Source organism: Cardiocondyla obscurior, linkage group LG27 (assembly GCF_019399895.1).
Source record: "Cardiocondyla obscurior isolate alpha-2009 linkage group LG27, Cobs3.1, whole genome shotgun sequence".
Classification (NCBI taxonomy): Eukaryota; Metazoa; Arthropoda; class Insecta; order Hymenoptera; family Formicidae; genus Cardiocondyla; species Cardiocondyla obscurior.
In genome coordinates, this window is record NC_091890.1 from 576,456 (window position 1) to 601,506 (window position 25,051).

The 25,051-nt window shown below is 34.1% G+C and overlaps 7 protein-coding genes across 10 annotated transcripts; 4 read left to right on the forward strand and 3 right to left on the reverse strand.

Moving 5' to 3' along the window:
* The first annotated feature begins 1,169 nt into the window (after window positions 1–1,169).
* On the forward strand, window positions 1,170–6,270 carry LOC139112176 (uncharacterized). Its single transcript, XM_070673025.1, has 8 exons — window positions 1,170–1,405; window positions 1,486–1,738; window positions 2,194–2,441; window positions 2,962–3,284; window positions 3,397–3,640; window positions 4,012–4,292; window positions 4,710–4,975; window positions 5,065–6,270. The coding sequence occupies exons 2-7, from the start codon at window positions 1,645–1,647 to the stop codon at window positions 4,948–4,950; spliced, it is 1,431 nt and encodes a 476-aa protein (XP_070529126.1). The 5' UTR covers window positions 1,170–1,405; window positions 1,486–1,644; the 3' UTR covers window positions 4,951–4,975; window positions 5,065–6,270.
* LOC139112190 (protein lethal(2)essential for life) lies at window positions 5,025–8,247 on the reverse strand. The gene is made up of 3 exons (XM_070673046.1): window positions 7,824–8,247; window positions 7,325–7,646; window positions 5,025–7,064 (listed from the first exon to the last, which is right to left on the reverse strand). The coding sequence occupies exon 3, from the start codon at window positions 7,056–7,058 to the stop codon at window positions 6,534–6,536; it is 525 nt and encodes a 174-aa protein (XP_070529147.1). The 5' UTR covers window positions 7,059–7,064; window positions 7,325–7,646; window positions 7,824–8,247; the 3' UTR covers window positions 5,025–6,533.
* Window positions 8,248–8,376: 129 nt separating this feature from the next.
* LOC139112184 (3-hydroxyisobutyrate dehydrogenase, mitochondrial) lies at window positions 8,377–14,816 on the reverse strand. Of its 4 annotated transcripts, none has more exons than XM_070673038.1 (7): window positions 14,692–14,816; window positions 10,080–10,217; window positions 9,829–10,007; window positions 9,597–9,718; window positions 9,216–9,426; window positions 9,009–9,135; window positions 8,377–8,701 (listed from the first exon to the last, which is right to left on the reverse strand). In XM_070673038.1, exons 1-7 carry the CDS (start codon window positions 14,713–14,715, stop codon window positions 8,519–8,521), a joined length of 984 nt encoding a protein of 327 aa, XP_070529139.1. In that variant the 5' UTR covers window positions 14,716–14,816; the 3' UTR covers window positions 8,377–8,518. The 4 variants fall into 4 exon arrangements, with proteins under 4 accessions (XP_070529139.1, XP_070529141.1, XP_070529142.1 ...); XM_070673040.1 differs by lacking the exon at window positions 14,692–14,816 and adding an exon at window positions 10,320–10,602 and having other exon boundaries at window positions 10,080–10,242; XM_070673041.1 differs by lacking the exon at window positions 14,692–14,816 and adding an exon at window positions 10,320–10,601.
* Window positions 11,849–15,738, forward strand: LOC139112172 (glutamate receptor ionotropic, kainate 2). Its single transcript, XM_070673012.1, has 12 exons — window positions 11,849–12,132; window positions 12,208–12,352; window positions 12,478–12,660; window positions 12,758–12,912; window positions 13,041–13,137; window positions 13,221–13,287; window positions 13,433–13,673; window positions 13,800–13,983; window positions 14,067–14,157; window positions 14,232–14,393; window positions 14,518–14,601; window positions 14,687–15,738. The coding sequence occupies exons 1-12, from the start codon at window positions 11,961–11,963 to the stop codon at window positions 15,008–15,010; spliced, it is 1,905 nt and encodes a 634-aa protein (XP_070529113.1). The 5' UTR covers window positions 11,849–11,960; the 3' UTR covers window positions 15,011–15,738.
* Window positions 15,739–16,078: 340 nt separating this feature from the next.
* On the forward strand, window positions 16,079–18,625 carry LOC139112182 (uncharacterized). The gene is made up of 8 exons (XM_070673036.1): window positions 16,079–16,320; window positions 16,440–16,566; window positions 16,674–16,767; window positions 16,850–16,965; window positions 17,099–17,347; window positions 17,467–17,669; window positions 17,963–18,031; window positions 18,101–18,625. The coding sequence occupies exons 1-8, from the start codon at window positions 16,296–16,298 to the stop codon at window positions 18,235–18,237; spliced, it is 1,020 nt and encodes a 339-aa protein (XP_070529137.1). The 5' UTR covers window positions 16,079–16,295; the 3' UTR covers window positions 18,238–18,625.
* A 15-nt stretch (window positions 18,626–18,640) lies between these two features.
* On the forward strand, window positions 18,641–22,729 carry LOC139112183 (uncharacterized). The gene is made up of 8 exons (XM_070673037.1): window positions 18,641–18,946; window positions 19,604–19,730; window positions 19,887–19,980; window positions 20,133–20,248; window positions 21,518–21,751; window positions 21,825–22,027; window positions 22,158–22,223; window positions 22,301–22,729. Exons 1-8 carry the CDS (start codon window positions 18,922–18,924, stop codon window positions 22,444–22,446), a joined length of 1,011 nt encoding a protein of 336 aa, XP_070529138.1. The 5' UTR covers window positions 18,641–18,921; the 3' UTR covers window positions 22,447–22,729.
* Window positions 22,730–22,900: 171 nt separating this feature from the next.
* Gxivspla2 (phospholipase A2 group XII) lies at window positions 22,901–24,803 on the reverse strand. The gene is made up of 3 exons (XM_070673044.1): window positions 24,569–24,803; window positions 23,703–23,770; window positions 22,901–23,549 (listed from the first exon to the last, which is right to left on the reverse strand). Exons 1-3 carry the CDS (start codon window positions 24,801–24,803, stop codon window positions 23,229–23,231), a joined length of 624 nt encoding a protein of 207 aa, XP_070529145.1. The 3' UTR covers window positions 22,901–23,228.
* Between the last annotated feature and the right edge of the window lie 248 nt (window positions 24,804–25,051).

Below are 25,051 nucleotides of genomic sequence, written 5' to 3' on the forward strand. Positions count from 1 at the left end.
CAATTACCTATGTATAATAACGTGATAATTCGTACTAGTAAATGTTTTTTTTTTTATTTAATTTAAAGTAACCGTACTACTACTACTACTACTACTACTACTACTACTTGATTATTTTTTTATTGAGAAGAAATAAAGCATTTGGCTAAAATCGTACTACTGAACGTCGAAGAAAAGCGACGGTGGTGAGCTCGTAGTGGATTTTTTCCCAACTAATAAAATTTTTCGTCATTTGATTGGCCCATGAAGGACCAATTAGACGACAGAAAATTTTGTTAGTTCCGTGAAAATTCACTAAGAACTGCCACCGTCGCCGACACCATTTTGAGGTAGCGGAAATGTCAACCGCCATCGGCAAATCGAGGGAATAATAGAGGAGTCAACCGATGCTGAATAGACGCTTTATTTTACATTACAACTCAAATTTAATTAGATGAATTATCGCACGTTAGTATATATTTTAAAGCTGTTTTTTTTTTTTTATGGATTTAATTATATATCAATATCATTTTACGAGCGAGACCCCACCGTACGTGTCTCTTGATTTCACTATACTAAACCGAACCTATTGGCGAATTCTTTTACTTTTTACATCATTTTACCTGACTGGGACAGGATGATATATTTATGTGTCTCTACTTATTTAAAAAATTAAGTTTTTTGGCCGACGCGTGTTAGTCGGATAAGGTTATAAAGTGTTGATTAAATTAAGCTTTTTTTTGTACGATTATTACGTCGCTTTGAGACACTTGGGAAGTTTCGGAACTTGCGTTTCGATGGACTTTGAATCGCAGAGCCTCAAAAATAATAATGCCGCAACGTGCGTGGCGCTCAATTTCTTTTGCACTTGTTGCATTTGTCGTTGCAACAAACGAAATCAACGCGCGGAGATTATTTACGACTGTCGACGATGGTTCCCCCGATAGCAAACTTTTATTTTCGATGGCCTCCAGGTACAACTCGATTTCAGGAATTTTTTTTTTTTTCCCTCCAACAACCTGTTTACGGGATAAAAATCTGTTGCAGGAATCGCACCCTGACTAATCGCGCCGCAATGTCGTCTACTCGGCACGCTTTGACTCGCTTTGGTGCCGTCGTTAAAGCGAGAGATAGGAATCGATGTGACAAGGGGAAAGGAGATAAGGGTAAAGAGGAAACCATGCAAGGCGGGAGGAGAGAGAGGCGCGGACAGAGATAAAACGATTGACCCTCGCTCCCTCAATGACCCGCTGGTGATATCGTTCCATTAATTTCGCTGGTATGCCTCTTCGGTCAGTCGAACGCGTGCATACACGCCTCTACTGTCGGCTGACGACTACGATCCACGCCGCTCATCTCTATCTGCTTGTAAGCATTCATATATCCACGTCGGTAGAAAACCGCCGGTGGCGGTCAAGTACGAAACGTATGTGGCAAAACTCAAACTCACCTTAAAACCGATCTGCAACTTTATATACAAAATATTAACACTTGAATAATTTGCAGCTGAATGCTGATAAATTTCCGAAAGAGGGAGGAACAACGACGAAAACGATTAGAGAGGATTTGAAGAAATTTATGATTCGGCTAAACGTTGATGTTGATGGTGATAGCTGGCACTTATAGAATAAAGGGGTGTTGTCAAAAGGAAACTAAGGAATAAACATGTGGGACGAGATGCGACCGGATATGCGACTGTACGCGACGGTCTTGTTGGGGTGCTGCTTCCTGTGTCTTTCATGTGCAGGCGTGGAATCAGGTACCGATGTCCCGTTGTCTTTGATAAGTACGGCATTTGTCGGCGGGTATATCTGTTTATTAAGAGATTGAATTTCGAAACAATAATTTTTACCGCGAAAGATTAAAAAAATAACTGACGTTATTCGTTTCGTAATAACTACGACGTACGTTTTTTTAACATTATTTCTCATGTAAACAGTTTATTCCTCTTACGTAGTTTAACATGCAGTTCAAAGAGCAGCCATAACATAGATCGTTATGAGATAGAGCTGTCGTATCTGCAAGCTTGAATAATTAATTTTTCCAACTGACTTTCGTCTCAAAATTTTTGGATGTTGATAATTTCAGAACTATAAGATTTACTTTTCATAAAAGTGCCTTTATATTGTATTGTATAATAATAATATTTCTATACTTATTTAGTATTTGATTATCGTGATATACGCTGATTAAATGAAATATGATATAACGCAGACAAGAGCAAGGCAGCTCAGCTAGCGGCGGGTGAAGAGCGACTCGGAGATCAGATTCGTGCTATTCTCAAGCATTATCAGCAAGACGATCCGGTTGGGCTTCCAGGCGCGCCGATTCCAGATCCGATGCCTGTGCCGGATATGAAACATTCCTTTTCCATGTACACGATGAATTTTAAACAGATGAACGTTTACGGGCTGTCCAAATTTCGTATCGAACGCGTAGAATCGGAATTGGCACGTATGCAGGTAAATTAAAATTGCCCTTTTATAAATCTTTATTTATAAAAGTAAAAGATGAAACGAGAAAATATCCCTGTAGAGTTTTAAATTAATGCGCTAATATTTCTTTTTTTTAATAACTTTTATTAAATTTTAAATAAAACGTATGTAGTTTGTTTAAAAGCAGGAATCAATATTTAGATATATAATTCACAAACGTAAAAAATTTTTGGTAAGCGAGACACTAAAAATTTCAACTTGTATCAGAATCGGCATTTTGTACGTAAAAAAAATCAAATGTATCATATTTTAAGCAGACGCAGGAGAAAAATGATAACAAATGCAACTGTGCAGGAATGAAAGTAGCAAATAAGAAAACTTTACTGATTCTTATGAAATTTTTTTCTGCTAATATGTAGATTTAAATTATTAATTTATAATATCGTAATAAATTTTTTTTCTGAATATTATTATTTTAAAATTGTCCGATTTTAATCGTTTATTTAGATTTTTAATTTTCTATATTATATGCAGATATTTTTTTAAGGTGTCTGTCGCGGTGAAGATCAATAGCCTTGATATTCGTGGATTATATACTCTGGCATCATGGATTTCGAGATCCGCCGGCGATTTTACCGTAAAACTCTCCGGGGTGAATGTCGAAGGTGTTGCTAGGCTAGAAGTGAGCACTGATGGTAAATTACAAGCTCAAAACATCGACATGGACCTGATTTTCGATAAGATTGACTTGGACTTTAAGAATCTTGGATTTCTTGGTTCGGTTTTTCAAGGTGTCATCAACTCTGTTGGTAGTTTTATCTTTGACAGTATTAAACCTTTTATATTGAAAGAAGTTAATACAAACGTAAGGTATAATATTTTTTCGTTCTTGAAGAAATTTTTACTATATTTTCGAAGGAGAGAAAACATTTATAATAAATTTCGACATGTTTTTTTCTTAACGATATATAATATATTTCAGAGGTGAGGTAAACAAGCATATATCACAATTACCGCAATATTTTCCGAATTCGATTTCACCCTTCGATATGGCGATCGCAGAAGGTCGCAGACAAGTTTCTCAGATGGGCTATGACCCATACAAAGTGAAAGATTACACCCAAAGCGTCGGTGTATTTACCGTGACTTCGTCGCATACCTGGATCACCGGTTTAGCCAGTTTTTATCGCATGGGAAACATAACTATCACCATGGAGAACGGAACTGTAAGGAAATTTTTTTAATATACTAGACATTACGAAGCGCGCACGTTCTATTAATATATATATATATATAATTGAAAAATTTCAAGTGAAAATAACGTTAGCGGTATAAACGCTGCAATTAGACATAGAAAAAAATAGTATTTTAACAAACTAGCTGTAATTTAATGTAAATAAGTAAATTTTGTCTGCGACAAAATTGTTAAATGATGTAAAGCAGCTGCAGCATTGGCCGCAATCGCGATCGTTGTTGCGTAAACATTACGTAAAGCACCGTATTTGCAAATTGCCTGCGACGCTCGGTTTTAGGGTTTTGCACACACGTAGACGAGATGTCTATCATGGACTTGATAATTAAACGACATTTTATATAGGTGTATGCGCTTTTGGATGTCGGTACTCAAGAGCTGGAAGGCAAATCGCATTGGGAAGTAAGTCTAATCGGTGGCTTCTTTTCTCGCGCTGGTACTGTGTCCTTCACCGTGCAATACTTCCGTGTCCAAGTGAAGCTGAGCCAGCCTCTAGATACACGGAAACGCGCTATGCTGGAAGAACTGGAGCTCGAATTGGGCAACATCCAAGCAAGAATTCACGGTGCTGGCACGCTCGACTATCTTGCGGAAGCAAGCGTTAATATTCTTCCGAACCTGTTAAGGTAAACCGTAATAGACCAGACCTTGCAAAATATGCGTCTTACACCGATCTCAAGGTAACATCTGTAATAGGCGATTTTCTGACATCGGTCGAATTACGATGAGTATTAAGAGACGTGTCTAATAGGGCCTATGTCCTTGATCATTTTAAAAATAATCTTTGATCAACCTTTTTCATAAATTTTGTTCGTCTCGGAACGTGTGATTATTTTATACATTTATATAATTTGGTAATTAAATTAATTTGAGTTCGAAAAGATATGAAATATCTATTCCTTTTCTCGTTATATTCTTCAAGTTTTAATATCATATAATTAAACTGTAAAAAAATATTTACAATTTTTTTTTCTGTTATCTTAAAATTTTACGATTAACAATAAAACTTGTAGCTTTGCTTTCTATTATTCTTACTTGTTTAGATATCAAATCATGGACGCGATTGAGGGACCGTTGAGAAGACGAATACAAGAGGAACTGGACAAAGTAGACATGGAAAAATTGATCGATGAAAAAATTCCAGTAATCGAGGAGCAAGCTAGATGGATGCAGGGTTTAGTGCCAGCAGAAGAAACTATTTTGGAAGATCTGACGCTATCACCGCATAGTCAAGATGATCAAGTGCCATTTTCTGAAAGTGAAGAAGAACGAGGACCGTCGTAAAAAAAGACGTTCAAACATTTAACAAGTAATTTAAATTTTAGACTATACCTAAGTTAGAAAAATATTTATTGCTGTTTATTTTTTTTTTTTTTTTTTTTTTTTTTATCTTTACAGATTTTCATGTGTCACAAGTGTGCCATTAAGATATTAGAGGCAAAATTGTTCAATTATAATACAATAAAATACAAAATTAAATTAATATTAACTCTTTATTGAAGAAAATATTAGCAAAGTGTTACATTAAATTTAATAGAAAGCAAGTAAAAGTATAAGTGCCTGTGCAAAAAATATCAAGGTAAAAAGTAAGTTATATATGTATATACATATATATATATACATATATTGCTTTAGTTTAATCGTTACTTGAACACAATTGCGATCGTCTAACTCGAAATATCAAATACATTACATAATAATGCAGTTACAATTCTAACTTGTTTCCTGGCTAGTGATGAATAATTAATACCGCGTGATTTACCTATATCACTCATACATATTTTATGCAACTTGCATTCCTTGCCAAAAACAGGTGTTACGTAAACAATCTATAAGTACAAACTCTAAATCGAATTGTCGAGCTGACGATAACGAATAAATTAAGTGAATAATTACGTAATAGCGACAAGCTCTACAGAACGCAAATAGTAGTTGTTACATTTTAATAGCGAGTCACGGCGGCATGAACCGTTTGAAACCAATCGCCGAGACGAACCCAAAATGATGTAATGCCTAATAGTGTCGTAAAGCTTCCTGGCGCGTTTGCCACTGACGTTCATACTTTTAAAACTATGAGAAAATAATTAGCGCAATATGATACGACTATACATATAAGTTTTTGTATAATTTTCTACACTTGCGACTAATTACGCTATATATCGAAGTTTGCCAAAAAAGGAAAAAAAAGAAAAAAAAAAGAGTGCGCAAAAAATAAGTCAGCCGTAATTATCGAATTAATAACTATTATTTTTTGTTCTTAAAAATTTATTGGAATTAAAAATTTATTGGAATTAAATAATCCTGTTTGAAATACGATAGAACGGAAATTTGCAGTCTTTTTCATCAATTCCAAATACTTGACTCAAATAACGTGTGACTCGTTTTTTTGCCGACATACGGAGTGCAATAATATACATACACATATGTAGGTATATTTGTGTACACGTATATATCAAAAAATATTTACATATCGTTACATCATATTAATCGGCTGTATATCATGATAGACGATTGCGAATAAGTCAGGACAACGCGGATCGGTCGCTTGAAACTCCGAGATATCTGACGGTTGTACAAAAAAAAAAAAAAAAAAAAAAAAAACAATTGGCACTTAAAGTATTAAATGTTTTTACGTGCAAGACATTTTCTAAACGTCGATTAACTTTTTAGCATCAATCGCCTGACTCTTCTTACGATTGCAATACTGAACGTTATTACAAATAACAGCACGCAACTGTAAATTGTTAATAGTAAGAGCAGTCGTGACTTTAAAAAAATAATTTGGATATTTAAATATCTTTGGAAATTGACAATTAATCTCTCGGATATTGGACCACCTTCGCGTTTTCCGGTAACGTTGTAGCGCATTAGATGGCCTTGATGGCTGGCAAATAGGTTCGTCGGATTGGCAAAATTCGTTCACCTGGCGCCGGTAATACCAGTCTTGGTGCAGTAATTGTCAGAATGCCGTCGGACGACAAGCTTGGCTTAACGTGCCCGATGTCATAGCCTTTGGGCAACAAGTAACGACGTATGAATTGCCGTGACACGAAACCATGCTTATCCTTCCTCTCGTGGTGCCTAGCTTCGACGGTGACAAACTTGTCGTCAGTGCGCACGATGATCTCCTCTGGCGTAAATTGTTGCACGTCCACGATCACTTGGAACTTGTCGGCGTCGCGCTCGACCGTCGCCCAACCGCCTATTTCGCGCTCCAGGCTTTCAAATACATCGCGCCACGGCCGGAACGTATCGCGGAGAGGACGTAACCGCGGCAACCATAGATCGTTGTCACGCACAGTCAGCTTCTGGAAATGTTCCTCCATCTCACGGTGGTAGCGATCAATCTCGTCCCACCAGCTGCGAAACGGAGTTTTCGGTACCAATGCCATAGTTTTCTGTGAATATACAGGAACGAGTTATATAGGCCAATAATTTAAATTAAAGACGTAAAAAATTACGCTCAATTTTTAAAAAGCAAAGTCAAGAGATTTTCTCTCTACTTTCTCGTTATTCACCCTGTAATTTTCCCACTTTGCGAAAATGTTTTTGTATATCCTGAGAGATAAATACATTTTTAAACCGCGTTGATTGCTCAATGATCGATGATTTTTACGGATTGGGTAAAGCTCACGGCGGAGAGAAGAAGTTTCAATACCTCGGATTGTTTTCGAAGGGTCACTCGTTTCGTTCGTCAGAAATCCAACGTCGTCGTGTACAAAATTCGCCACGCAAAATTCCTCGTTGTACTGCGCAATAAGAGATGCACGGTACGGGCTCGTTTTCTTCTGGGCAATTCCACTTGGCGATTAACTGCGCAACGCGTCCAACGCTGGCTTATATTCGGTTTGCCGCTCTTTTCGAGACCGTTCGATATCAAAACACACGCGCGTGCGCGAAACGGCGTCGTGCGGCTTCTCGTTACTTCGGGAAGTCATCCACTCGTTTTGAAACTGAACTCCTTATCCTTCTTGAAAGATCTGGAAGGAATACAAATATATTATTTCTTTGAATTAAATGCCCAACAAACGTGCACGTATATTTCGATATTTTTTTAACTGTAATTATGCCATGCATCTATTTCGAGGGAGGATCGTTTCATTTGCTTTTCCTGGTAGATGGAAAACGGCCAAGAAAAAAAGTATATAGAATCTTACGTGGATATAGAACTTGAATGCAGATAACGCCAAATACTATCGTATTAATAGCGCACAATACAATACTTGAGCATTTTCTTAAACGTCTCACGATGATCGGTTAGACAATTGTCGGACGATTTTCATCGCCCATTGCTTTTGTTTAAATAACTTATTGAATATTTATATCATTGACAAAAAGTTCAGTTTTGCACTAAAATATGTTGTATACGCGTGTACGTGCATTGTTTAACTAACATACGTACATACACTATGTATGTATACATATATGTTACTTGGAACTTCTGTCGGTGACAGTGGCGTCGCGTTTTGGGATTTCTCGGAAACTAAATGTCAATTTACCATGCAAGTAGCAAAAAAAACCGTGCAGAAAATGCGAATCATTATTTGTTGTAGGCTGTAATAATGGAAGAATAGCCAGAAAATAGTACAGAATTTGATGACAAAGTTCTTTTTTCTCTTGTTAAAACCACTGATAGAGCTATTGGGGTGTAGCCCCAGCACTAAAATATTAGCATGTGGCAAGAATAGTGAACTGGAACTTGTACAAAAGTTGCAGGATCTTATACATTGTCTTATTTTTTCTGAAAAGCAATATTTCCACCATTGATAAGTACAGAATTTTTCAATACCAAGTATAAAATTTATATTTACACAATATTTTAATAAAATTTAATATAACTTTTTAAGTTTCTTTAGATTTGTCCCTTAAGAAACTGATAGACGACGCTGAAATCCTTATTCGAGTATCCTTGGGCAATAACTGTTCTATAAATTTGATGCGCCAAAGAACCGAGAGGAATCGGAGTTTGCGTTCTAGTTGCTGCAGATTGTGCTAGTCCAAGATCCTTGGCCATCAACGTCGTTCCGAAACCTCCCTGCATGAATAAAATTGTTCTTAATTTCGTATAATTTATATTAAACATAGAAATAAAATTAATGTGGAAATTCAGATAAATATAATCAAGTGCCTGTTTCGCGCACACTTTCAAATAAATAGTAAGTTCTCTAAAGCGTTATACAAACTATTATATGCACATCGATCTTGTAAATTGTCTTAATTTTAAAACGTTAGTTTTTCTCTCCGATTATTTCGCAGTTTCTTCGACTGGAAATCTACGAATCAGTGCAGGGTGAAAAGCAAAGCGAGTTATGCTCGTGGATAAGCTCTTCACGCTCAATTACCTCGTAATTCTTCGAACTGGGAACATTAGGCAGGATTCCTGGAACCGGATTGTAAAGGTCGGAAGACCAGCATCTGCCTGAACTGGAATTTATTATGTCCGCCAATATCTTTGCATTTAAACCGAGTCTAAAATATAAAAAGCATTCATCAGTTACCGACGTGTTAAAAATAACAATAACGAGTGCATGCACACGATTGTCCCTCACTTTTGCCCAAGGTTGAACGCCTCAGCAGTGCCAATCATGCTAATGGCTAATAACATATTATTACATAATTTAGCCGCTTGTCCCATGCCCACATCTCCGCAATGTACTATCCTGGATCCCAGAGTTTCAAGAATGGATTTCGCATCGTTAAAATTCATTTCCGTGCCGCCTACCATAAACGTCAACGTGCCATCTTTAGCTGCATTTACACCTGCATATGATTTAATACGTAGTTTATTTAATTTCAACAACGTAAAAAAGCGTCGTCCAATAACACGGTAAGTTAAAATATTATTCTATCCAGCATATAAATTATCTTTTAATAAATAAATTCTTTGTTCTAAGAAAGAAGAAGAAAAAAAGAAAAGAAAAGAGAAATACCTCCTGAAACAGGGCTATCGATAAATCTCAAGTTGCGTTCCTGAGCCTGTAATGCAACCAGTTGAGATACCGATGGATCCACGGTACTACTGTCAATCAGCAGAGTATTGCTCTTTGCTGCACTAAAAAATAAATAAATTAACGAATTTCAAACTGCAATTTATAATGCTTTTGGTTAATAAATAAATTTGATAGAATTTTAGATATGCTAAAATTTAAAATTAAATTTTACCTGAGAATGCCGTTTTCACCAGTGTATACGTCAAGAACGTGCTCATTTGAAGGTAACATTGAAATAATTACTTGAGCATCTCTGGATACTTGGGCTAAATTTGATGCAGAATTAGCGCCTGCCTCCATTAAATTTATCACCGCAGATTTGTTTGAGTCGTAAACAGTCAGCTCACATTTCTAATAACAATTAATAAAGGATTATTAATTACAATAAAATATAGTATGTTATAAAAAAAAAATTGCAATTACCATTTTTAGCAAATTTTTCGCCATATGACTGCCCATGTTGCCCAATCCGATAAATCCAATTTTTGAATAACATCTTGCTCCTAATATTGGGCCAGCAAATAACTTTGTCAATACCGTATAGCTACTCATTTCGAATACCTGTGAAAATGATGACCTGCAGAAACTTATAAATAAATCGTGACTTTGTAGATAATGAGAATAATGCTAATTCTTGCGTTGAGCTATTTAAATACGTCGTACCGATAATTTGTTCCGATGTGTGGCACGTAATCAGCTGTTAATTATTACATTTTAGTACATTTTAGCATGTTGAGCAAGAAACATATGAGAAAATATAATCGTTTCCGAGGAAAGAAAATAACTGATGTCTGATTCTACACGAACACTGCCATGGTATACGATAGCAGCGGCGTCTTAATGATTAAGCATGAAAATACATTACGTAATCTTCATAAGAATTGATAATAGACGATGACTTGGCGGCGGGCAGTTTAAATAAATTACGTAATTCATTCATTACCATCTTTCATAACAAATAAAGATTTGTTTTTTTTCTATTAAAAAAAAAAAAAAAAAAAAAAAAAACATATATTTTTCGACTAATTAAAATGACAGTTAAAATTGTAGTGTACTTTTATATTTATGTCACACTAATAGTATTTATATGTAGAAAGCTCGTGAAACTTTTTTTCTAGTCTCAACAGTTTTCTGTCTTGTAAATTGTTCGTTTATCGCAAACACTTGCTGTTAGTATTAGAGTCCATTTGATCGCAGAGCGATTAGGAACGCACGCGATAACGAGCTATCAATATTCCTGCAATGTGTCGTTATTTATAACAAGTATGAATATGTCAAACTGTATAATAATTGTCACTCTCACGTCATATTTCTATTGAGCAGTATTTCTTTGTGTCTTAGAAACACTCTATATAATACCACAAATGATTGTTTCACCACATAGCAGGGAACTGTTTACATCATTTTATAGAGTTTCTCTTTTTATGATCCATAAAACCGCGGCAGCTAATAATATTCATTTTTATACATTGCAACAATGATGGAAATGTTAACGAAAAAAAAAAAAAAAAATTACAATTCTAGATAAACCTATCTGATAAGAATTAGTTGCTAATTTTTTGAAAAAAACATTATGTTGTTCAGTTTTTCTTTCATTAATTTCTCCATCGATATCATTATGACAAATATGCATTCGAAGCTTAAACTAAACGTGTTGTTTCTGAATTTTTATCTGCAAATATTTATGATTTAAAATGTTATACTCGGAAAGATTATCAATGCATATTTTATCGTAGAGTTAAACATTAAGTATCTTCGTATAGATCAGTAGTACAAGGACACTTCGCGACAGGCTGTTAGACAATTCTTGTCGAGATAACATTAACGAATTCCCCCATGTTTAGCTTTATGATTGCCGTCACAAAGTACGCTATCAATTTTTCATGGATTACCAATTAAGTGCCATAAGCGACGTATTCCGTAGATAATTGCACGTTTGTCTTTTTTTTTTCGTCGCGTAATTACACTTATGTCAACCGTGTTGATCGTGGCTACATATTTATTCAGGGTTTGTTATCGAAGTACTTATCTGCTATTAAATTGCACCTCGAGGGTCTCGTTATACGCCAAGTACGTAGGGGTTGCACATATTAGCGTGCTTGTACGTTCTGATCCTTTCAATTCTATCTGGAGAACTAGTGCAATCGTACTTTTCTTTTTATTTCTACGAGTTATTTACGTTGCATATAATTATTGAGAGTTATTAGTGATCGAGTGCGAGGGTCTTTTTTTTCATGCATTGAAAACAATGTTACCCCAACGATAACGCATCAAGTTATAATTTTATTTTAATAATAGATCATCATGAAAATAAATTCAGTGTTTGGTGTTTTATCGCTCGTTATTCCGGTGTTGACTGACAGGAGAAGTATTATGAAGAATTCCAAAGTGGAATCTTGGATCTCGACGGAAAATTTTACAACTATGGTCAGAAAATCATTTCTTTATTCTAAATGTTGTAATATTTTTTTAAGTGGTTCGTATGCGCGCACGTAATTTAATTACACCAAAGGAATAATGCACAGTTTTCATAAAATCTCCTTTCTTTTAGAATCAATTCACGATGTGGAAATATTATTTCATCAATTTATTGATATTTATCCGCATGAATATCTTTTGCATAAAATAGTTTACGATTGTCAAGGATATTTTTTACTGGGGCCAACAGATGAAGAGATAGAAAAAGCTATGCGATTGTAAGACGAAATAAGCATATTTAAATTTTTCAAATTAATAATAATTATGCGCAAAGTATACAATAAATTTACGATAATCATAAAATATAGATAGAATAATTAATTAACAAACGGTCTCTCGACAGTGTACCCTCTTTGATCTCAACGACAGAAATTCTTATTATAATTGATGGCAAACTGAAGAATACTTCTACAATTTTTGATGTGTCTTTATATGGAAATTCCAATGCAAATATCATAGCAAAATCTGGAATTTGGACTTTATCGGAAAACTACTTGGAACCTAGATTTTTTCTAAAAGTCAATAGGTATTCAAAGTTATATTTTATACGTTTATATTTCTTGTGATAAATTCTACGTAAAAATGTTATATATATATATTTTTTTTTTTTATCAATGATTTAGTTACGACGAACTAATGTCTGAATTCGAGATGGTTAATCTGAGAGGTAGAGAATTACAGGCGTGCACCTTTTATCAGCCACCCTTTTCTTATCTGAAGAAAACCACGAAAAAAATAATTGAGGGCGTCGAAGAGGAGGTTTTTCTAGCGGACAATGGTAAAACTAAATTATTTAAATTTCTAATTACTTTTTGCTATCGCTGTAATCACTTTTATTTAAATTATGTTTACACCCTTTACCATATAATAAAAGAAAAAGTGATAACATATTTATACATCGTGCAGATGATGAAACGGATGGAATAGAAGTAAAAATGTTTCTAGCTATAGCGGAGAAATTGAATTTTACTTGGACAATACGAAAGCTACAAGGAAACTATCGGTAACTCTGCATACTTGAGTTTTTCTTTCATTATGTTATCGTGTAAAGCATAATGATACGTTGGTTCTTTTTTTTTTTTTAAGGTACGGTCGACGCGTAAATAACACACACTGGGCAGGTGGTGTTATTCAACTTGTGCGAGAGAAAAAGGTATAATTAAAGTAATTTAAATTCTAATAACGATTGTGTGTTTTCAATATGAAAAAAGGAGTGTTCCATTATTAATCTTTCTCTTGTAAAAATTAATTTAAGATTTAAGGAAGCTTTTAAAAATAATTTCTTGTCCTGTACAAAGGTTGATATAGCATTTGGAAGTATTTGGCTGACGCAAAATCACAATGAATTTGTGAATATGACCGCACCATGGATTCAGATGCTTGTACATTTTTTGGTACCGAGACCACAACCGATAACTAGTTTCTGGGCACTTACGAGACCATTCTCGGTAGATTGTTGGATACTTGTGATAGTCATGTTATTTGTTAAAAGTATATATATGTACACACGTGCAAAGATTGATCCGAAATTTCCAAAGCGTAAGTAAAATTACACCCCGTATGTTCTAACACATAAAAAAATTGCATCGACAAGGGTTTGAATATTTCATTCAACTTATCTTGTAAGAACACAATGTTAAGTGCAAGATATTATCTTCCAAACAGGCTTTCGAAGTTTTTTCTGTACCATTACTGAATTGATCGGTCGTTTAGTGGGCACGTGGATGCCACGAAATACCGCTAACGCCAGGTTCGAATTACATTTATGGCAAACTACGGGATTTCTGCTGGTGACCGCTTACTGTAGCAGCCTTGCAGCAAGACTAACAAGTTCAGAGTATGAAGAAAAGTAAGAAGAAAGAAACTGTACTTTCTTTTTTTGTAATTAAAAAATATTATAGTCGCACGTTTTTTTTTTTTTTTTTTTTATAGAATCGATACTGTACGCCAATTTCTCGAGGCTAACTTATCGTGGGGACATACCGGGCAGGAGCCGTACTGGCCGGATTACTTTGACATGGACGTATGTAAATTTATGATTACATGAACGTAATAATAAACGAACATTTTTTACTGCCACTCATATGATGACTTTAGGATCCTTATACGAGTCAATTACCATCGAGGCATATCCCTGTACATCCTGAACACGAAGCATATATTTATTCATTAATTAGCAAGGGTAAATTTGCGATTTTCGGAAAAATGGTAGACTCTATATTTTTTCCCGAGGACGAAGTCTTTTACGAGTATATTCAAGTAAGGTGTAAAAATGTGCTTACTTAAAATTACTTAAAAATTGCCAAAAAAAAAAAAAAAAAAAAAAAAAGATAAAAAAATATATATATATATATATATGTATATAATAAATTGTGTTTGCAAGGACTACAGACTTATGAGAGAAAAGGTGGGCAATTATTATTCATCTTTTGCGGTTCAGCCATGGCTGTTACGACCAGTTGATACGGTAAAAATAGTTATTATCTCCTCGCTCGTTAACTTAAAAATATCAAAGTTACGTATTATTAACATTTTTTTTTTTTATTTCTTAGGTTACCTTGTGGTTAAAGGAATCAGGCATTGCTCGTTTTTATCTTAAGGAAGTCCTGCATCGTAGAGCCAGCTCGAATCTTCGAGGGGTCCTCAAGGAATACAATGGTATTGATGGAAACGCTATCGTTCTTGGGCTGACACCATTAGGCGCTGGATTTATAGCACTCATCGCTGGTCTTTTATTATCTGTAATGGTATTTTTGTATGAAATAAAACAAGCCGCTAATTCGCGACCGATTCGCGAAGTATTTCGAGATATACAAAGTAAGCGCGAAAAATATAGATCGTCGAGTTGTAAAAAAAAAACGTCGAGAGGAAACTGAGCCAATGGATCGTTATTAAAGCAATGCAAGATTTTGAACACGAAAGATAAAAATACTTGGTCATGTGTTTACGTAGTTTCGTATATAAATGTATAAAGTAAGTATATAAAATTTATAAATTTAGCGTAAAGACAAGTTTGAAATGTAGCCTTTTGGGAAAGTGCACGAGATTATAAAGATACACTAATGTAAAATGTTGGTTACACGTGCTTAGTATATATTATGCAATATTATTAATTTAACGCCTTATCGATAAAGAAATTGTTTGTTCTCGGTACTGATAGAAATATAAAGTATATTTATAAGTTGTACGAGAATTTTTTTTTTTTTTTTTTTGTATTCGAGTACCCGAGTAATTTTTTGCTTCGTGCAGTAAATAATTCAACGCATGTACAAGTTTAAAAAGATTACACGTATCTCTCTATCGAAACGCTGTTTCTTTCAGTTGGTTTTTTCTTTTTTTAAGACAAATTACTTTACTTTGTGTACTTGATATGGAATTAACGAAAGTAAAAGTTCAATGGTATTCACAGTACTATTACTGATAGTTGAAAAATTATTGCAGTTTCTTTTTTTTTTTTTTTTTTTTTTATACAACTTTGTAAAATTTTATAAAAAAAATACTTGACAAATGTAACCCCAGGTTACATACAAGAAGTTACGTCATGTTTATTTTAATGATGTTCTCAGTTACAAAGTTGAGACTAATGGGAAAAACCCCGACCTCCGATAGTGCTATTGAAAGCAAAAACGTTTTAACGATAAGCCTAATATCAAGAATGGAAATAAATGGAGGAAACAACATAGTTTCCTTATTTAACGTAACAACAATACGCTGATTAAGGAACTCAATAAATCTCATAGAGAGTAATTCACCGAATTACTTCGCCGAGTTTGCTGATAGGACTGCTAAGTGATCGTATTGAGTTTCAAGAATTGAAACTTGTGTGACGTTCGAGTCTATCAATGTTTGTTCATTAACGAGAAAAAAACACCACTCTCTTGCGTCATAAAAATGTACTCACTTGTAGACTTGGTAAATCTCACGGAAACAAAGTTGCATTGCGGCTGAGGGTGCGAGTAGAACTACATGTGTTCTTAAAGCGATTCAATCTCATTACTTTCAAACAAGGTGCATTTTTACAATATCGCATTATTGTATAAAGTAAAAACGCTTATTTGATTTTGCATATTAAAAGAAAAAAAAATCTTTTAGTTTTATCGTACCAATAGTGATAATAAGATTCTTTGTGTTCGTTTATCAGAGTTAAATAGTTGAAGTGAGATGGAGAAAAGACATATCGACGATGGTAAGTAAATATTAAAAACGTAGATCTAAATTACAAAGTAAATTTATAAAAAAAATTTGAAACATAAAAAATAAAAATAAAAAAATTACGTAACACTAATGCACATTATTATTTTACAGTTCAGACGCCAACGGTAGATGAACATTTTAAATTATTGTTGAGTGATAATAATATAATTGAATTAAATCGCACCAACGTAACGCCTAATGATCTTCCGAATTGGTACAATGCCAAATTATTCAAAGAGTAAGTATTTGCGCGATAATAATATCAAGATGATATAAAGTTAATAGAAAATAAATAATATACGAAATTTATATTACATTTGCAAGAATTAAAGATTTGGATTTCAGGGCTCAAGATTATTACAAGCGAAATATGATGTCAATGATAGTATCTAGCTTTGCCGGACTTCTTGCAATAATAGCAGTCCCAGAAACATTAAGGGTAATTAAATGATTGTAATATTAGATTAATGTGTCATGAATTAATTATCGAATAAATTGAAATTTATGTAATTAATTTGCAGGTGCTCGTGCACACTAAGAAAAGCTATATACCCTGCGTGACATTTAGCAGATATACCCAAACTTTGCTACACATTTATAAACTATATATAAGTGACCCAGACGATCCGAATTCCGAGTAAGTTTCACCAAAATGTATTTTAAATGGACTATTATTTCTATAATTAGATTGTTATTTAATCTACTTATATGTTTCTTACAGTTTAATTCTTCAAAGTTTTTTTTTTCTTTTTAAATATTTATTCTTTTAGCTTGTACAAGACGATAAACGTAATTCACCGCAAACATAAAGCAAGTAGTAAGAGCTCAGAAAATGCTGGGGTGGGAGGAATTTATAAACGTGATATGGCAATCACACAATTTGCTTTTATTGGATATATATTGATAGCTCCAAAATCCATCGGCTTATGCAACAAGTCGCGGGAAGAAGAAGAAGAAGCAGCAGAGGCATTTATTCATTTCTGGCGTGTAATAGGTCACATGCTGCAAATTCCCGATCGGTAATATGTCTCTCTCGATCTCTGATATAATTAATAAAAATAGTGAACATTCAATGAATCTAAAATTATTTACTCGTCTTATTATTCGTCATCTAACTTAATATTTGTTGTACTTGCAGATTGAATTTGTGCCGTAAAAACGCAGCAGAAACTCGGGAATTATGTAAAAAGGTAGCTGATGTTTTGACAAAATATATGAACGATGCTCCACCCGAATTCTATCATATAGCTTCAGCCATATTAGACGGATTATGGTATATAGACATAACTTTGGACAAGCACGCTTTTCTAAAATTTACCTATCAGCTGCATGGTATTGAATGTAAGTAATTACGTTATAAGTAGATCCTACGATCTAACTTGTGACCGCGCGTAATAAAATATTGCATAAAAATATTACAAATATATTTAAACGAAAAGTAATATAAAATTATGAGCAAGTAAGCTACAAATTAAATTCATGTTTGTGAACTTTGATTCATAATATCATATCGCGAATACGAATCGTACGAGATTATAATTCTGATACGAATGCGTGATAAGTTTGTAAGAGCTTGATTTTCTCACGTAAACAATATATATATGTATATATATAAAGTATTATTTTTATTTTAGATAATAAGCAGCTTGGATGGTATAGCCGATTGAATGCCAAATATCGTGATTTAGTATGTTATCTTTGTCGTAAGTATCGTATAGATTTTCTATGTTGTATATTATTGGCTCCACGTTAATTTCTTTTGTTTATTTCAGTTGTACCTTACGTGGGAGCAATAGTACGACTTTATTACAAAGCGGTACTTTGGTTGACATTGTGGCTTGTAGTTAAATGGCCCATATTGGCATGGTTATTATTAGGAAAAAAGAACTCTCACATCAAACTATATTAAGAACATATAATTTTAGTAAATTTCTTATACTTTTGATGTAGTATTTGCTCATGTGCGGTTTAGATATCCTGAAAGGTTCCGTTATCCGTGAGTAATAATCCATTATTCATGATTCCGTTAACAACTGTGAGTTGAGGAAATAAAATTGTCAAATCAATTTTCCTTACTGAACAAAAAAGTAATATCTGCCAAATATTTCAAACGAAAAAAAAAAAAAAAACCATTAATTTATTTAATAAATTATTATTTAATTTCATCTATAATCTATGCGCTTTAAATAATTTTTACTCAATGTAATTAAAATGTAAAAATGTCTAAATTATTATATTAGTATTGTATTATTATTTGTAACAACGCAAGTATTGTAACAATGTATCTTACGTTTAAACCAGTTCTTTTTAATGAATGCCTGCCTTCCTGTATTAACCAGTTGTAACGAAAAAAAGAAATAGTATGCCAAGAACGCAGGTAATACGCAACGTATCTACCTGCAGGAGAAGTGGTGGCTGGCTTTGCTGGTAGTGTGATGAAGGACACCGGACTCGTTAGAACGCTTGGGAGCGACACGCGCTCTGCTTCGAGTTACAGTAAAACTGTGTCTCGTGTAGCACGTTTACGACCGTGTTTTAAGTATTACAAAGTTCCGATCGTGATTTCGCGCAGGAAATATACGAAATAGTGAAAATGTCGAAGAAACATATTGATGATGGTAAAACGTAGATTAAACATACGCGAGAAATTAAAAATTACTGATTGAAACAGTGAAACCAATTTTCAAAGTGCACAATTATTTTTAAACGAAAAAAGTGTGCCTCATAGTTAATTAAACACAATCCGATTAAGTTTGTGAAAACGTTATGCATATAAATAAGTACAGTAATAATACACGTGTCCGTTCTATTATACATCTTGCTCGTAACAACTACCTTTAAAGTACAGCTATAATATATAAAATAAAATTTGACTTTATGGCAATAAAGTTTTTTATATATTTAATAAAGAAAAATTATACCGCGGTGCTTCATCGTATGTACTGCAAAGTACTGCACAAACAAATTGCACGAAAGAAAATCGTGACACTCGGTGCTAAAAATATACTACCATTTCATAATTATCTTGCTCGTCTTTCTCTTTCAGAGTTCAGTGACACAGCAGAAATCATTGCCATGTTATGATATCATATTAATTCAATTTAATAGAGTTTAATTATATTCATTTTTACGTGGAATCTAAGAAAAGATTTTCTTTTTTTTTTTTTTTCCAATTATAAATCGTTAATTTGCAAATAACACAAAAATTTCTAGCAATATTCATATTAATTATTTTACAAAATATATTTGTTTATTATAATATTAACGCATTGCAGTTCAAACACAGACGACAGACGAGCATTATAAATTCATTTTAGAAGATGACAGTGTGATCGATTTAAAATCATCTAACGTAGCACCTAAAGATCTTCCACATTGGTACGATGAAAAATTATATAAAAAGTAAGTAGCTTCTTGTATTTAAAATACTATTTTTTTTTTTTTTTTTTATTTTAATTTAAAATATTTAAATATTAAATAATATTAAATATATTCGTTAATTTATTTTATATGTATATATGTCTAAAACATGTTTTAACGTTAAGCATTGAATTTTAGAGCTCAAAAATTTTATATCCAAAACATGCTATCAGTAATAGCGGCAAGCACAGTAGGAGTTATTATAGTATTTTCAGTAACATCCATAATAAAGGTATTAAAATTTTGCACAGTTAATAAAAAAACTTCAGCGTAAAAGGGAATTTATTTTCTAACTGCATTAAAAAGAAAGTTATGTTAAATAAAATTTATCAAGAGTAACAAATCATTATTTACTGCATACTTTTTTGTTCTTCTAATATATAGGTGCTCTTGGCTACAAAACGAAGTAGTTCAACTTGTTCAGCTTTTAAAAGATACATTGAAACTATCTTGCACATGCATAATATATCAACGTGCGATTCGAAAGATGCAGATTCCAAGTAAGTTTCTTTTTTCTTTTTCAATTGTAATCTGTTTCAAAAAAATTCCCATTTGCGCGCGCCATTATATTCAGGGGCATTATTTATACTTGATTACAATTGAATGATCTATGGCGTGTTGCCAGTTTACTTACATTTGTATCTTCCAGTTACATTAGGTTAGATTAGGTTGTTTTCCCTCCTTCCTTCCTTCCTTCCTTCCTTCCTTCTTTCCTTTCGTGGAAGTCATTTAGAATGTCTTGACGTTGCTTACTTCTATCAGGTCTTCACTCGAATCGTCCTCGAGATAAGATACTGGCTGCGGTGTATAACACTGTCCAAGTGTCACTTTTAATTCTTCAATTAACTCCTGTTGGTAGAACGAACGTATACTGAAAATTTGCGCCAAGCGGCGAATGACCGCGGGGTATCGAATATCACGTTTCAGAGTCAATGTTCTCCGCGCACTTTATCTTTCCCAAGTATAAAAATCCATTCTTCGAAACGAAATGAGAACTCTTGGCCGCGACGAAGAAGACTGGCGGAGATGCGGAGCTCACACTTTGTAATGGCGGTAGCCGGAACCCGCTGAATATAAATGCAGAAGAAGAGTAAAGTAGGTCGAAAATGCGGAACGCTCCGTGAATTTCGTCAGCGACGTAATCTTTTCGAAGCACTTTTATAGAACGAAACGAAGCACAGAACGACGAGTAGAATAGCACAGGCGTACAGAAAGTGACTGTTCGTTATCTAATCGACGACGTCGACACTTATTCGCGCAAGATACTTTCCTATCCCGAAAATAGTTGCGAAGCGATCAAGAACACGTCCTCGCGCTCGAGCTTCTGCAACTAGACTGAAATTTCGGCCCTTCGAGAAAAAGAGACAACCGTGGAGGAAGTGAGACAGTTAATAGGTCCGATCCTCAATTGATTATTGTCATTTTTTTTTTTTACGCGCTCGGCAAGCTTAAGGCGTTTTTCTCCAAAATAAAAAAATTAATTGAGGGTTGATGCTACTCTCGCGCTTGGCATAAAACGAGTTAAGCAATAAAACCAATGCATACACATAATACACATAATACACATAAAAACATAGAAAACTTAAAAAATTTTTTTATTCGGTTTTTTAAGACATTAGAACGTTACGTAATATTACACATTAATATTAATATATGTTTTACATATAGCTTAGGAATCTATTTAAATATTGATAGAATGTTCGTCGTAGGAAAATATATTTGTATTAAAAATTCTTGAATTGTTTTTTTTTTTTTTTTACATTTCTTAGCTGGTACAAATCGATAAACACAATTCGTTGGCATCATAAAGTGGGGAGCAAAAAGTCAAAAGATGCCGGTGGTGGAGAAATTACTCAAAGAGATATGGCATTTACGCAATATGCTTTTATAGCATTCATCTATCTGGCACCTAAATATTTTGGATTGAACAATACATTAGAAGAAGATGAAGCATTTAATCATTTCTGGCGTGTAAACGGCTACATGCTAGGAATCCCTGATAGGTAACGTACATAATGATATTGAAAAGCGATTATTATCCTAACAAAATACATATTATTTTATTTTTATCTACAGATTTAATGTGTGTCGCAGAAATGCTAAAGAGACGACTGAATTATGTCAGAAAATCAGAGATCTGTATGCAACTTATTTACGTGACGCTTCATCTGAATTTGATGAAGTAGCAACTTATACGTTACACGCACTTTGGTATATTGATATTACCGTTGATAAAGACGCTTTCATGTCGTCCACTTATAAATTACATAATCTTCCATGCAAGTATTAAATTATGATTTTCAAATGCCTTAATTAAATTAAAAAATATATTATGTAGCTTTAATTTAGTCATCAGTTTTTTTAATAAAAAATAAAACTTTTTTTAATAAAAAATAATTAATGTTTCAGATAAAGAGCTTGGATGGTATAGTTGGATAAATGCAAAATACCGTCAATTTCTCTTTCACTTATTTCGTAAGTATTGTAAATTATTGTATCACATTTGATTGTAATTAATATTTGTTAATTTGTTCTTTGCTCCTTTTTTTTAGTCGTACCTTACGTCAGAGTGATAGCAAGAGCATACAGTTATTACTTGGTTCTTTTTATAATTTGGAGCTCGGAACATTTTCCTTTACTTGCATGGATAAAATTTGGGAAGTCAAATGTTCGGCTTAATCTGTATCCTAAATATTAAAACTACAGTTCTTCCTGATAATTTATATACTATGTACAAATCAAACTAATGATACTTTTATAATGCTTTTTCTTTAAAATATGTTATTATATATTTCTAATTTCTTTATAGTATAGTATATTTTATAGTATTTGGGATACAAAATATGTATTGTGAATAACTACTTAATAGTTATCAATGCTGTAAACGGTGCTATAGCAACTTCTTGCCAACATGTACTCTTTAGATTGTATTAATATTCTTAAAATTTACTTGTTTAATAATTAAAAAAAAAAAAAAGAAATACATTTTGATTAATTTAAATTGTATATTTAATTTTGTACGATTGACTTTAAACATTAAGTTTAAAAATATTTAATTACTAAGAAGTGCTTGATAAAATGTAATACATGCGTGCTGATTACGTGCATACGATAATGTATATTGAATGATAACAATAAAGTGTTGACGGGTATACATTGAGAAAAAGAATGCTGTACATTTAATTATTTTTACCAATAAACTATGCACGGATGTACATATATTTTACATGATATATTGTGAATTTGATTTAACACGAGATTGTTTTTAAGACAAGGAACAGGATTCATTTTTTTTTTTTTTTTTTTGTATTAACTTGACTTAATTAACTGTATAATATTATAACGTTATAGCATTACAAAAATTCTATGTACATAAATTGTCTTTACAAGAATACAACCGGTAGAAATAATTTTTTTAATTAACTACGTTTTGTTTAAATATAATAATTAAATATTGTTCTTGTTACAGCGTGTGCAACGTTATAAATCTCCGCCAGCTTGAGCTGCTTTCTTCGGTTTCTTATTTCTCCACCTGTCTGGGCAGTAACAGGCCTGTTTCTGGGCGTCGAGAAAGCTTTTGCAGCCCAATGCAGTCGTCCCCGTGAAGAGGGCTTTCGCCGCAGCTTTGCACGTGTTGACCACGCTAATACCAGTGGTTTGATACGTGTCGCAGTATCTGTAAAGGCATCTCTTGAATTCCAGATCACACTTTTCCTTGTCGGTATTACAAGTGTCGTAGCAAATGTCATGAGTGTCGCAGCACTTGGTCATCTCAGCGAGTGGAAGGTATTCTTGGTTCACCTGTGAGGTTTTTATGTTATTTGTTGCAATATATTGGTTTGATTTTTCAAATTACATTCCATTATGATAATATATATGTATAATAGAGTTAATTAAGAATTTACAGATATAATTACGTGACTAATTTGTACATTATTTTACAGGCACACCGACCTGAATGCCGAGGGAACCGCATCCGTCACTTTGCGGTTTGTGATTCCAGTCCGCCTTTGGCGTGGAACCTGAAACAATTTGAATAACCCACTGTTTATTCGATTGCAACATCGTGATCCACTCAAGATGCATGCACCATGTCAGCGCATTTCGTCCCGCCGACATTTTTACTCTGACCAAGCTCGAACGAGGAAGCTCACTTAATTTTCTTTCCCCGTGAAACACGTACTTCTACGACCGATATTTTACCGAATTTACAGAAAAAACACTAACAGAGTAACAGTCACTGGAGAGATCAAGGTTTGCATTCGCGCAATAAAACTCAATTAGACAAACGACCTCGATTAAGTCTCAATTAATTGTTGATTATCTTATTAAATGATACTGAATTTATTTCTCTGTTGTAGATAAAATCATTAATTTTCCGTTGTCTGATATGTGGATAGGAAGATCGAAGCAAAAACAGAAAAAAAATTTAAGGTAGTAGAAAGAAATTCAATCGAGATAAAAATCAGTTTGCATTGATAAAACAAAGTACACGGGGTAAGAATAAATTAATGAATGAGCCTCTCTTTCAGGGAGAGATAAATGAATAACGAGAGACGAAAACTTAGCTGGGCAAGCTTATCGAAGTCGTCGAAACCGCTTAACGCGACCGAAGAAAAATTTCGGAAGGAGGGAGGGAGAGAGAGAGAGAGAGAGAGAGTGCAAACGGTGCAATTAAGAGGTAGGTAGGAGGAGAGATTGATCGAGGAAATTGACCAATAGTAGCGGCGTGGCGTTGCGAGATAACCTGATTATCGCGAGATTGACGGATGGAAATGACGAGGGACACGAGGACCAGGGTGTACGTAGTACGTACGCACCGTCGGGACACTTAAAGACGCAGTTCTCCTCGACGGCGGCGTCAAACACCTCGTGTATGTCCTTGATCTTCCTCGCCACGGTAATGGCGTTGGCGAAGAGGTCCTGGAAGACCGTCTCCGCGGCTAGCACGGCGTCCCGTAGATTCGTCAGCAGCCCGGCACCGTAGCCGGACCAGGCGTATGCCAGGAACGTTAGGACGTAGATGATGATCTTGCGATACCGCGTCAGATCCATTTTCTTTTCCTTAAATCGATCAGTCTGAACCGACGCGGTCGCGGATAGCTGTCGCCGGACTGCCGCGCGTATATTTTTAGACGGACGTGTGTGCGTGCGTGCTCACCGCCGTCATCAAGGTAGACACGTAATGCCCCGTGTATCGTTGACGTCTGCAATCGGCTTGAAACGGTCGCGTTTTGACTTAGATTTCCCGACTTTTTTTTCACTCGCGCTAATAAATTATTTTTCCAACACGATCGGAAATT